Genomic DNA, 14,965 nt, shown 5'->3' with positions numbered 1-14,965 from the left:
TTTCTGCAGGCACTTGAATCACCCTCTCTTACCTTGAGCTTGCAGTGAAACAGGACCCTGGCAAATTGCTATAATCTCCTTTAACCCTAATCACCATTTTAATCAAAAAAGGTGGGGCAGCCTGGAATTCATACAGCAAGGTTAGCACTGCAACTGTAATTCTATTTGCTAAATACACAGAGTAGGCAGCTAAAAGGTTGAAATGGTTCAAACTTTTATTATCTTCACAAGATTACATTCTGGCATTAATATTTGACAAGTAAAAGAAAAGAAAATTTTGAGACTGTCTGCTTTGAAGAGCTTTAGAATTCTGCTTAGAGCATTGCTGTATCATTCACTAACTCTGATCTTCAGAGATTCCTTGGGAAAAGGAAATGTGATTCATAAAACTGCCATGACTAAAAGCCTACCTCACCTGCACCTTATATTCCACTTTTCCTCTCTCCATCCCTTTCTTTTCTTCTCATGTTAGATTATAAATTTTCTGGTTGCATTCTCTTTTTGTTTCTTTCATGATTTTCTTCCTAGCCTTTTTTTAAAAAGTAGTGGTATGATTATGGATGGTATGACAGACAAGGAGAAGCTTATATGAAGAGGAAGAAAGGAAGCTTCAAGGAGAAAAAGAGAAACGAGAGAAACTAAAAAGAGCATCAGGGAGATTGGAGGAAGGAGAAGATTAAAGGAAAAAGCAGCAGACAACTGTGATTTTCAGCTAGAAGGGATTCAGCAGCTGTCATTAAAAACCTGCATCTCTGCTTGAGACATATTGAACAGACTATTGCAATGTTTTCCATACAACTTACAGATCCCTACGTTTACTTCAAATTATAGCAATGTGATAGTCTACTCGGGAAAAAATATTTATCTCAAACTACTAACAAATATTTTTGTTTTTAAAGAGGGAAGACTGTCCTCTATTTCTCCCTCTTTTCTCTTCCAGAAAGGGATGCTGAACTTTCAACGTTCTGCTCGCCTGCTCACTGATAACATACAAGTATCAAAATACTCGTCATGCTAAAGGGAGTCAGAAAAAGATTATTTTTTCTTTTTTTTTAACTTTTTTTTTTTTTTTTAAAGAGTACCATTTGTACATACAAGTCCTTAATACTGCAGACATCTCCTAGAATTAATATCCCAGGAGAGTTTGTAAAGCCAATGGAGAAGACAGTATCTGTGTATTTACAGAGTACTGGCCAGTTGTAACCAATCCTGCTAAATGGCAGGTGAAGAACATCATTAGATTGTGGACAACTGCAAGAAGGTTTGTTTCTACTACTTCTAAACCATTTTGCACACAATATTCTTGTACTGATATACAAAAGATATTTTCTAAAAAGCAAACACTTCTTTTGATAAATAATATTACTAAGACAGTCCTTATCTTCCACCTGCGTGTGTCTCAGGCTTAATTTTTAAGTTATTTCACAGTTTCTAATTACACAGGTCCTTTTAAATAGATGGTACTCTAAAATATAAATGTTAGTGGACAAAAATGCATGAGAATGGATGATTCGTGTCTCCTACATACCTCTCTTCTTGTAACACCCTTTTTAATGTTATCATTTCTTCTTACGTATTAAAACCTGTTGTATCAGTCTAAAATATAGAATTACGTTAGATTTTGGGAAAAGGGAGAAGGGCACAAATGAGGAGAAAAGAGCACATTCATACTGTCATTTGCTTTCAAACACAAAGCAAAATCCTTCCAAAGGTTTCTCATTCCACAGTGAGAAAAGAAAATACATCCCTTACATCTTGTCTTCCTCTCTAGGTGCGTGAATGACATTTTTGTTCTGATGCGACTATTGTAAGAATCAAAATGCCTCAGCCTCAGGTTTTTTTATTTTTTATAATGTACTAAGCTCAACAAACCTTCGTAGAAAATAGAATACTCTTAATTATGAATAAATTAACTAAATTAGTAACATGAGATGGATATGCAATTAAGGGGCTGTTAATTGAAACTGGAAACACAGCTGTATACAGCTTAGAGATGAATCACACCAGTAATGACGCAGATGTTTATAAAATGTGATTATGTTTAGCAGGAGCATAGTATTGAAACTCCCCGGCCTATTCTTATATTGTGTCGCTGAAATGTTTTTTAAACCCATGAACACCAGGAATCAGGATCTCAGGGATGGCAAATTAGGCTCCCTGGATATGTGAATTAGTGTTGTCTGAATGTCAGCAATTTAATTCTCCAGCTTTCAAAGAATGTAGACATGGAGCCAAAAACAAACATCTGTCATATGCTCATTCAGAAAAAAAAAAAATTAAAAATTTCTGGCAAGCTAGAGCCTGTCTGAAGACGATGAAATACAGTATGTCTAAGCAGTAACACTGCTGTGTGAATATACTGATCATGTAAATAATATAACCAGGGAGCTCATGAAATCTACTTTGTGTACAACTGTGAATACACCTTTTCTGGACTACTCATCCAAAGAGCTAGAAGGATCGGCAACAAATGATATTTCCTATCTAAAGGTTTAAGAATTGATTGGCTTTCTAAAAACAGCAAATCAGGCTTTTTATTCTTTCACCTTTTACATCTTTCCTAGGATGTTCTTTGATAAGCCGTACAATAAAGGGTTTTTCTTCTGGCACAAAAAGGCACAAATGTTGCTCTTGGGTCATACAAGGCTATCAGGGACAGCAGTACAGTTGTGAGGGATGGCAGAGCAGACAAAGCCAATGGCCCATGATGGCTTAAGTGCCAACATACCAGTCTAAAGTCTGCCTTGTACCTCTTATTTCACAGAGCAGCGTTACCACTGAATACTAGAATGCTAGATAATAGCATGTAAATGTTAGGTTAAAGAGTCTGTGATTTGTTTCCTGGAATAGGTTCACAGGCTAGCAGAAGCTGATTTTACAACATCCATGTTTTCCTTAAATATAACCATGCTTTCAATAAACATGCTGAATAATAGAAGATCGTAGTTTGCGTCCAAAGCCCTTTCCACATACTGTGGTGCAGCTCACATCACAAATACACTATTAGTCGTGATTTAGGGGCCTTGGCCTGTATAACAATAAATACTTATAAACACAAATTTACATGAAATAGTTTTTGTTTTTCGGCTCCTTTTTCTAGGGAATGGACGGACCCTTAGACTGTAAACTATCAGAACTATAGTAAAATTAAAAAGCTACTATGATTTATACCAAATCAATGCAATTTCATTCTAATTTAACTTAGTTTCATAACATCCCTTTCTGATCCATAAATGGATACTTATATAAAAACATGTAAATTCATGCACAAGGCAGTTAAAATAATTTGAAAAAATATGTAGTGTGTCATTGGCAAAGCCAAAATAATCAGCACGACCTGGCACTGTTAAACATCACAGGCTTATCCCATCAGCTGTGGGAATTATGGAGCACAGTCTAATGATGTAGGGGCACACTGTTGAAAGAGAAAAGTGGTGATCATAAAATTGGATTTGTCTCTGTCTTTCAGAGATTTTGTTTGCTGGGAGCTGACCTGCTATTCACTGGTGAAGAAAAAGGATTAGATCTTGACTTTTTAAAAGAGGAAGCCTGCATGGTTTCTGCAACAGACCATACTGGTCTGACAGTATTTCACATGTCATTTACAGCTGAGTAAAGTTATGAAAGCTTTATGAGAAAAATGTAAACCCTTTCTCTTTAAAGGTAAACCTAGCCAGATTCAGGGATATATTGCAGCTAGCTATGACAACTGATGTGCAAACCAAATTCAGTTATCTTAGCTCTTTGGCTGGCAAAAGTACAGACAAAGTCAATTCAGGATTTGAAATGTGATGTTTTGAGATAAGGGACTGGAATGCTGGGATATACAAGAAACACAAAGCTATTTTATGGAAGACACATTCTTCCATTTCTTCTGAATACCCAAAAAATCACTGCACTGCTGAAACAGTGCTGCATTATCAGCTATGTGTCAGGTAAGTAGGACAGAACTCATTGTTTTTACAGATGAAAAAGAGTCATAAATGAGGGTATTGGGGGAAAAGGACACAAAACACTTGAGATCAATATAAGAAAACAGGTATGAAAGTGAAAACATTCAACAGAATGAATATACTAGGTACAAACGTAGAATTAGGCTTATTTTTCTAAATTGATTAATGCTAATTAGTCATGCCATTTTGTTTTAAAACAAACTCAGCTATGGCAGGGAACCAACTTTGAACACCTAAGGAAATGGAAGAGAAAGACTAATGGAGTCTTCAACCTACACACTTGAGGCTTCCCAAACAAAATGGCATACCCTAAAGAATTCATTTCCATAACATAGGATTTGAATGTTGCTATGATCCTCCAGGTATAAAAGAAATAACAAATTAATATGAATAAAACCTGAAATTGTAAGCTCTGGGCCAAGAACCATAATTTACATTATGTTTGTTCTGCAACTAAGGGGTGCATTTCTAAAGGTTATTGCAGTATCAATGTTTTATAAAGTAAAAACAAGCACAAGAATTGAATGGCTTAGATGAGCCACAGGAAGCAACGAGCATCTTGAAATAACTCCTTTTGCCTGTGTTGTGCCGGGTGGATCCAAATTAGTAAGCTTTTTACAGAAAACGTTTGCACACACAACACATACCAGGAGTTGAGCCATGTTAATTATGAAGTGCCCTCCTCTGCAGTTAACATACCATTACATGACTTCCACATGCCTAGAATTTTCTGTATAAGGATGCAACATTCAGCTTTACTCAAGGTGTGATGAAAACTACAATGGCAATTTTAGAGAGCACCTTGTGAAAATATTCTGAAAATGACACACAATCATCTACAAAGGCCGGTTTTAAAACTGTCACAACTTAATGCTACTGACATTTTTAGTATTTTAAACACTATTGTTAACAGTACTTTCTGAAATGGCAAAAATATCTTACTTAGCTTAAAGTCTTATTGAAGCAAAAAGATTTAGAAAATATAGCACAAAATACTGCCTAGCCTAAAGACTGTAAAAGCTTTCTCTAATGTGAAAGTAGACAGCCTGACATAAAAATATCTGCAGTGATATAATACGTAATTTCTATGTCAGAAAGACACAAAATGACTCAACAAAGAAAAAAAATGGCTAACATTAACCTTTTGCACTGGAAATTTGCGTATTATTTCTCTACCTTGGGCTTTTTAGCACTTTAAATGAAGTTTCTTCTAAAAAAATTCACAACATTTCAGAAGAAGGGATTAGCAAAAATGAGGAGAAAAAGGAACATTTTTTTGCCAGTTTTACATTCACTCCCTCTAAAAACCTTTAACAATACTTTGGCACTGGGACTTGGAATCTAAGAAGTTTTATACTGCTTCCAAGGATATTCATTAAGGTTTCATTGAGTTACAAGCCTCTGAAAATCACATTAGAGAGAGCCTTTGCAGGACAGCTCTTAAATTCCGTGAACGCTCTATCTGCAACAGACGTGTTCCACATTCAAAGCAAACTTTGTACATCCGCTTTAACCTCGCTTCAAACCAAGCGGGCATGAATGGACAGACAATCTGTGTCAGCAGAGTATATCCCCTCCAGGGTATACAGCAGAACCAGAAATTGCTAAGACTCATCATCCTTCTGGTGTCAGCAGATAGCTGACAATGTATCCTACCCGACCCGACCCTACGCAATCCTGTCCTATTGTACTGCATTTTAAAATCTAACCCACAAATTATGAGCTCTGACAGTCGATAACATTTTGGCAAGGAAAAGGACCTGTGCTGTGGAAGTCAGGCTTGGAGAATGACATAATTGCAAGGTTCATTTTTGTTTTGTCCTTGTTTGCTTTCACTGTTCTGACTGCTGCTAACTTTGTGTGCTTCCCAGCTTTTCACCCTCACACTTTCTTACCTTAAAAACCCCCTAACTTTCTTAATGAACAGCCTAAACATAGCTGATTGGAATCAGGTCACACACCTAAAAACGCGTTGAAAAAAATCAGGCCACATTCTCTCAATTTGGACAAGAAAAAAAAAATGAAGCTATCTGTCCAATTTCAGCATCCAAGGTAAAAACTCCCAACTCCCATAGTCTACACACCTTTGTAGGACTGAAACTCAGAGCTTTAATTCTCCAAATGTAACTTCCACTTTCCTTGTCAAAGGGGCTTCTACAGAAATAATTTCAGGTAATGTTTTTAAGATGCTCAGGTATTATGGATCATGAACATTAAAGAATATGAATAATTCCATCTTCAGTACAGTTTCAGTTGTGGCTAAAGTAAATAAGTTAAAGAGCTATAAACTGAATTATTTAGCTAAAACTGCTTGACTAAAAAGCAACAGAACTAGTGGATGTTGGTTTCCAGTGAATACATTTTCAACAGTATCATAACCTCAGTTTTCCCCAGTATTCTAAATATAGTCTGGTGTGACTCATATAGATGTGCACTGCCAAACATAATCTATAACTGCTGACAGGTGGAAGTAAATTGTGCAAGTCTTATTTTATAAGGAAACAAGATTAACATATATCAACTAACATGCCCATTCTCTTCCTATCATTTATGCATCAACCAGATAAATCGGAGATCTTACAGAACATATTGTATATGCAAAGATTGTACAAGAGTCCTAAATTCAAGTTGCATGTGTAACATTTTCCTGCATTTGATAATTTTTAAGTGCTTTTCTCTGTACTTATATGCAACATAACTCAGGTTTTTTATAATCCCATATACCCATACACATATATGAGAAACAAAAAAATACATCAAAAGAAATCTATATATGCGTATTGAAATGAGAATATAAAGTAGGGTAAATTGTGGTTCTTTTGGATGGTTCTTCAAAACAAATCTTCACAGAGGACAAAATGCCAAAGTAAAGGAAGTCAAAAAAAGATAACAAAACTCTAGAATTAATGTATCTTCTATAACAAAAAATGACTAAAGCCTTTACAGTTTCAACAAACTGAAATTCATCAGAGAGAACATCATAACTTTAACATGGTTTTACTAGTTTTCCTGCTGGCATGGCTGTTGATGATAACCATGCCTGTTTATACTTACATATACACTTTCTTTCCCTGACTGCCCTAAACAATTCACAAAGAACAATGAAGAAGTCCTCCTAATTTAGGAAGGAATCTTTCCAATTTTTGACACACACTTCATTAGAAGAATTGAATCCCAATCCAGATAGCTGGCCTTCCTCCACTAGCTTAGAGAAATAAATAAATAGGATCTGTAAAGTATGAATGACTGTAAAATGAATCTATATGCATATTTTTGCAAACATTGAGCAAAACTGAGACTGAAGCTAACAGAAATGAAGAAAAATACAAGGGTATATGACTTCTGAAGCCAACTGGCATAGCCAATTAAATAAATAAGAGACCCTTAAAGAGCCATGACAACTGTGGTTTTGGCAGAAGTTCCAGTTCTCATGGAATATACAAAACAACATTTTAACTAAAGAGTCTGATGGGAAAACTCAACTTCCAAAAAGAATCAAAATCTCCCTCTGCTGGGAAGATGAAATCTGCAACTACTAAAATAATTTCAAATGTCAAGGTTGAAAATAACTATGATTTTAGTAATGCCTTAATTAGTGTAATTACAGATGAGCTGGAATTTTGGCTTTATATATTTAGAAAAGTTATCTCCTGTTTTTGTCAGCTACTTACAGATGATATAAGTCAAAATATAGTTTAAAAAAGAGGAAAAGCAAACAAATAAAAACAAATTAATTATTAAAATTAATGAAATGATGCAATGGAAAGAGAAACTGCTAAGGTAATAGAAAGGTAATAATGCTCAAATACAAAAATCCAACTGCCTTTTATATGGCACATTCTTATAGACATGACATTCTTTGTCTCCTGCAGAGGAAGAAACATCTTTCTTGCTACTGTTGCATCATCTGCCAATTTATCCACTTTTAACATACCCCCAGTTTACACTTACTTTTTAATTCAGAATTAATTTTTCTTGTAATGTAAGATATACAAAAAATTAAGGCAGATTTTCTCTTTAATTATATGACTAGAGCTTTCCTGTATGAGATTCCTATGCAGTAACAATTGGACAACTGAACTGTAAAGAACCAGAAGAGGTTTTTCTTTAGGAAAAATGATATAAGAGTATATCCTTAATCACATTCAAATCTTAATTATATGGTTTAGACCTGAAGTATAATTCCTGAAACCATTACCATGCTATGCATGTAGAAATAAAAAAAGAACCTGAGAATCTGGTAAACTTGTTTCAATTAACTGTGAGAGACCTGAAAAAAAACATTTATTTTACATATGTATTTTTGTTGTTATTTCACTTCTTTTCTGTTATTTCACTTCTTTTTTCTTGGAGAAGGCATGGAGGAGACAAGGTGAAGTAAAATCGAAAAAAAAAACCCTAAACCTAAAAGCTACTATAATAGGTCAGTGCTGATTTCAACTTACATTTTGGTGCAAGTTATTTGCCTTGGTGCCCATCCCCTATCAAAAGCGGGGTGTGAGCTGAGAACCGCTGCCCAGAATGCCCGTGACTCAGCTTTTGGGAGATTCACTGGATCTGAACAAATATTTGAAAACAGCTATCATTAATATTTGGTGGGACATTTACATATGGAGGCCAGCAAGACTCTGATGCACAGTCACAATTTCACACCGATTTCAGGAAAGAAGAGATTTCCCTTTTGGCTTTTATATTGTCAATGTTAGTTCTTCTGCAAACATATATGATAAGATTCATTCATATTTCTCACCATGGATTGAAAGAACCAGTTAATATTTGTGAAGCACCCGGGAGACGCTATTTTTTGAAATAATCCATTGCAGTGATACTTATTACAATAGTGTGCATTATGCAGCACAGTAAAGGGCCCGTCCTCAGCAGAATACAAATAAAACTATGATATAACTTTAGATAACTGCCTGCAGCGGTATTAAAAGCCTGCTGTTTCTTCAGCAGCTCCTGCAAGCAGAGAGTGCTGTTTGAGGGAACAGAATAATAGTTGTGGCTGGACCCTTTAACAAGAGACAGCATACTTTTGCACCACATCAGTCTTCAGATCCCCACATGCTGGAGAATCATTGCTACTGGTGCAAGATGAGCTGAGCAGTTAGGAACGACACTGAAATTATGGCTAATGCTTCTTTACAATCACACTTTATATACAGAAATGTATATATGTATACATATATATATATATATATATATATGCAAGATATGGCCTGTTTTAGCTCTAGCCATTTTAGGTGCTTCCTCCAGCTTGCTTAGTTTTACAAACTAGACAGGCCTGGCCCACTATTATGGACAGAGACACCCACCCACAAATGACAGCAGTTCATTACAACTTGCTAAACTAAAAACACTGAAATAAAAATACCATGACAAAATTTCTTAAAAGATAGATTTTTCAGATGAAAGACAGTTCTTCTTATATTTTTCAGCTTATTAGAGGTACTATTCTCAATAAGAGTAGATACAACTTGATTTACACCAAAAAAATCTTTCTTGATAACTGAAGGCTATGTTCCCCATGGGATACTTGGAAATTCTTTTACATGTCAGAGGCTTTGCCTTTTGACCGGCATTATACCAACTGCATCTCCGACCAAAGTGAAGTGGATATAACTCCTGCCAATCTGGTCTTCCTGGCTCCTCAAGTGTCAACTGGAAGTAAGCAAGAGTTTGCAAGACATGTTTTCCCCCAGGATGATCTCATTACACATACTGTTTGAAGCACACAGGATCTGAACATGAGAGCTCCTTGTGAAATTCATAACAAATAGCTCCCTGGAGAAATTTCATCTCCTTTCATGTTTAAGAAAAATGGAAAAATAAACAGCATATTTTCCTCAAAACTACTCTTTTAAAGGCATCACGCTTATTATTTTCCCATTGCTTAAACTCCACAAATGATGATACAGCTTTCAGTGACTGAGCTGAGTCCATTAGCTTGCATTAATGAAATACACCTTCACACAACACTTCAAAACCAGGATTGGTTGAATCTGTCATTGGCTGAGTTCCTTCCACATGTTTTGCTTCCAGTAACACTCCAGTGTATATTCACCAAAACCGAACACAAAAAAGGTAAATTAATGGCAAACATGCATTAATGCAGAAACATAAATGAAGTTCTGGGAAGATTCTGCAGCAATATTTGATACTGTTCACCAATAGTACTAATCTCACTGTACAACCACTGCAAATGCAATACTGCCAATGACTGAATAGTCAGCCTTATTCTTATGTTTGTAAAATGAATATAATAATAAATCTCTGTAAGATTTGGCTTTAAATTATACGTTTCCTCCTCTGATCTTATGAAAGTCCTACTGTTAAGAAAGCAACAAACAAGACATCATTTCATCCTCTACACAATGTTCTGCAACTTTCTCATAACACTAGAATTCACTATTATTTTGGATCTGATAAACCTTATGGCCTTATGTACTTTTCCCACACATAACCAAGAATGGGTATACTTCTGGCAAGTGATAGCACAGAAGCCTTTGTTTTATGATTTTCCTGCAGTGATATTTTCTAGGAAATGGGATACATAGGTAAGAAATATTTTCCCCATTAGGAATATGATGGGAGGTGGGGGTGGGGAGAGAGATCAATCTAAACTTTGAGGGGAAAAAAATGACCAGTAAATTAAGAAGCATTATAGCTGGAAGAAAAAAAGGAAGAACAACAACAAAAAAAATCATAGAAATAAGGGAAGTAAGATGGGGAAAGGCAGAGAAGCGTAGGAATACAGAAAGAAATACTTTTTGAAAAAAGGAATTAATAGAATCTAAAGAGAAAATATGGGTAGTATAAATGAAAGACATGTGAAAATAAATAGAAGCCTGAAATCAATAGAAAAAAATGATGGACAGACTAAAGTATTAAGGAGATATTTTATGTGACATCAGTACAAGAAAGGCAATTAGTCAAAAAAAAAAAAAAAAAAAGAATGAAAGAATATCCTAGCAGTCAAACTGAAAACCAGAAACAAACAATAGGAACTATCTTGGGAGCAGAATGGTTTTGCATGAAACAAAAATTATTTGTATTTTTGCTTTTCCTATTGTGTGGCCAAAATGTCAGTTTTCTGTAAATAGTATCATACATAACTGGAGTGCTGGTCATACATAAGTAAGTCTAATGCTAACATAGAAAAATACGTAATACTCAGGTGTGATACTCAGGTGTGAGTGTCAGTGTCCCGCAGACTTCACATGTAGAACAGCTGGACTAGATGATCGTTGTAGGTCCCTTCCAACTGAACTATTCTATTCTATTCTATGCTATGCTATTCTATTCCAACAAAAATGAGCTCTGTCTCTCAGTATGTCTCAAACTCTGCTCCATTTTAAGTAGAAAAATTATGTTATAGGAACAGATGTGCTGCTCTTCTTCCCAGGGATCACATCTTGGCCTTTTATACATGATAATCCTTCAAAGTTACTTATGTCTTTTTCCCTCAGGATGTGTTTAAAAATCTACTGGAGTGTTTTCACCTTGTTCTGTTTATCTTCCAGATGACATTTAGGTAAATATGAAAAAAGACAGTAAACCATAATATTCTAATTAACTATCTGTTCTATCAGCTCATAACATCCCACCCTGACATACTGTCTCCAAGTATCCATCTTCGTAGAAGATGAAACACTTTGTTCTCCACATACTATGTGTTTGATAAATTGAGACAGTAATTTACAATGAAAAGTGAATTGTTCACAACGCTTCTTATACTCTGTGGAAAAAGAACATATTACCTTTGAAACACATGTGAACACATGATTTACCTTATATATTTTTAAATGATCTAAAATGTCAAGTTGGCCCTCTGTCTAATGCTTTCCTGAATGATAACAAAACATTTATCTAGGGCTTTGTCTCAGATTTGTTTGACTTTTTCACACCATAGATGCTTTCACTCTGAAAAATCTTTCTGCTTTCCCTTATTTCTTGCTGAAGTAATCATAGAATCATTTAGGTTGGAAAAGACCCTTAAGATCATCGAGTTCAACTGTAAACCTAGCACTGCCAAGTCCACCACTAAACCATGTCCCTAAGCACCACATCTACACGTCTGTTAAATACCTCCAGGGATGGTGACTCAACCACTTCCCTGGGCAGCCTGTTCCAATCCTTGATAACCCTTTCCGTGAAGAAATTTTTCCTCATATCCAATCGAAACCTCCCCTGGTGCAACTTGAGGCCATCTCCTCTTCTCCTATGGCTTGTTACTTGGGAGAAGAGTCCGACCCCCACCTGGCTACAACCTCCTTTCAGGTAGTTGTAGAGAGCGATAAGGTCTCCCCTCAGCCTCCTTTTCTCCAGGCTAAACAACCCCAGTTCCCTCAGCTGCTCCTCATCAGACTTGTGCTCCAGACCCTTCACCAGCTTCGTTGCCCTTCTCTGGACATGCTCCAGCACCTCCATGTCTCTCTTGCAGTGAGGGGCCCAACACTGAACACAGCGTTCGAGGTGCGGCCTCACCAGTGCCAAATACAGGGGGAAAATCACTTCCCTAGTCCTGCTGGCCACGCTATTTCTGATACAAGCCAGGATGCTATTGGCCTTCTTGGCCACCTGGGCACACTGCTGGCTCATATTCAGCTGGCTGTCGACCAACACCCCCAGGTCCTTTTCTGCCAGGCAGCTTTCCAGCCACTCTTCCCCAAGCCTGTAGCGTTGCATGGGATTGCTGTGACCCAAGTGCAGGACCCAGCACATGGCCTTGTTGAACCTCATACAATTGGCCCCAGCCCATTGCTCCAGCCTGTCCAGATCCCTCTGTAGAGCCTTCCTTCCCTCAAGCAGATCAACACTCCCACCCAACTTGGTGTCATCTGCAAACTTACTGAGGGTGCACTCAATCCCCTCATCCAGATCATTGATGAAGATATTAAACAGAACTGGCCCCAGTACTGAGCCCTGGGGAACACCACTTGTGACCAGCCGCCAACTGGATTTAACTCCATTCACCACAACTCTTTGGGCCCAGCCATCCAGCCAGTTTTTTACCCAGCGAAGAGTACACCCATCCAAGCCATGAGCAGCCAGTTTCTCCAGGAGAATGCTGTGGGAAACAGTGTCAAAGGCTTTACTAAAGTCTACGTAGACAACATCCACAGCCTTTCCCTCATCCACTAAGCGGGTCACCTTGTCACAGAAGGAGATCAGGTTAGTGAAGCTGAAGTATTTTAGCAAACCACTAGAACTTAGTTAACCATTTTCTTAGTGAAATAAGGTATTTTTCAGTGAATCATAGCAAATTTGTTAACTCAATCAGCCATTGTCACTGCAAACTGCTGATTTAGGAAAAAGAAAAAAAAATAATTTCCTGTTAATATTTGCATGAACTGTGATAAACTGGAGATGTCACAGAACTGTGAGATTTCTTCTGGAGAAGCAATAAAGAAGCAATAACCTCTTACTGACTATTAGAGTTGACAGCACTATGATCTGTTATCTGTATGTAGGACAAGAGGGAATTGGTTCATTTTTGCCCATCGCTAATGTTTGGTTTTTACAATGAAGGCAAAATTCTTTATTAACCTCCATACTTCTACATTTTGTCAATGTATTAAAGTAAATACAATGACAGAATTTCAAAATGTGAAGCAGTGATGGAACAAAAAATAAAATAGTGAGTAAAATCCAGGACTTAATGAAGTTAATTTAATTGCATTTACCTTCATTTAATCATAACATTACTCCCCTGCTGTGGGACCTACATCACCGTATACCAGTGCACGCATGCTTACATATGCTCTCTCATGCACATTGTTCTTAAGATTCTAAGCTAAGATACAGTGCATTTTGGAAAAGGTGTATGTATTTAAAGTCTTTATCACAAGCTAACACAAAATAATCCAAAATTTAAGTGATATATATGTAAACAAAAAATCCAAAGAATTTGTAAATTTTTCAATATTTATAACTTATAGTTGATGTTCACCTTAATTTCATAATATATCTTAATATTTTTCCTGCATTAGAGCTCAGTTTATAAAATCCCTTTCTGAACAGCTTTACTTGCAGTATCAAATCCTGCTAATTACCTGAATGCATGTAATGCCTTGTAAGTTTATAATTGATTCTACAGGTGTGACTTTAAAGGTTCCACTGCACAGAATCATTAATCTGCCCGTGAGGAATTTATTTAAAACTGCTGCTCTTGAAAATTATTTAAACAAAAGTAAAAGGAATGAAGCAGCAGAAGTAAACTGTCTTATGTGAATCTTTCATATACACTACAAAAATATCTGTAAAACATGGATAAGCCAGTCAAAAGAAATGACCACATGATATATTTGGCAGCAAGAATTTCTAAATATTAATATTAAAAGGTAAACAAACTATTAAGTATTTTAACTGTATGAGAACTTTAACTGTATGAAAAACTGGGTTACCCGATTTCTACTGGATAAAGTATTTGGAAACATCTGAAAATACAGCATCAGCTTTAACTCCTATTTTCTTATAGAGACACCATTACTGAAAGTCTGCTTCCTCTTTCATTCCTTAGTACACCTTTGGTGCTATTCCAGAGGGAAAAAACAAGCACACAGAAATAACAAATATTTACTTAAATGCAGCATAAAGGAAAAAGTCATAGGAAATGTACCTGTAGCACCTTCCACCTTGTGTTCAGGTCTTCCACGCAGCTGAGATTGTACTGGGAGAGCTGAATATCAGAGGGGGTGAACTGGTGAGCGAGCTCATTGACTTGATGCACCTTTTCTTTAAGGGGTACAATTTCTGCTCGATAAACCTGTGTGAAATAAATATAAATAAAGATAAGCACTAACTTCAAAAACTATTGGCTCTGCCACCAGCTGATTAGTAATGTAAAGGTATTCCACGTCAAGCTGAAAGGAAGGAGCGTACTGGTCATGATACAGTTAACAGTCTTTTTATATAACTTCATATGGACTTTAGGTCTCAAGGGTAAGGCCCAGCATTTCAGAAGGTGATATAAAGTTGGGACCTTCATAGCAATTTTTGGCCAGTTAAGC

The 14,965-nt window shown here is 36.4% G+C and overlaps 1 protein-coding gene across 2 annotated transcripts in view; it reads right to left on the bottom strand.

Annotated features, from left to right (window-relative positions):
* The window catches only part of DMD (dystrophin), a 1,150,282-nt gene that overhangs the window by 153,826 nt on the left and 981,491 nt on the right, over window positions 1-14,965 (bottom strand). For both annotated transcript variants that reach the window (XM_072848384.1, XM_072848392.1), the window contains one exon: window positions 14,575-14,721. In XM_072848384.1, the coding sequence (XP_072704485.1) occupies window positions 14,575-14,721 (147 nt within the window). The remainder of the gene's footprint in view (window positions 1-14,574; window positions 14,722-14,965) is intronic.

This window comes from Ciconia boyciana, chromosome 1, assembly GCF_034638445.1.
Source record: "Ciconia boyciana chromosome 1, ASM3463844v1, whole genome shotgun sequence".
Taxonomy (NCBI): domain Eukaryota; kingdom Metazoa; phylum Chordata; class Aves; order Ciconiiformes; family Ciconiidae; genus Ciconia; species Ciconia boyciana.
The sequence above is the reverse complement of the archived record's forward strand: the minus strand, read 5'-3'. Positions and strand labels throughout refer to the sequence as shown.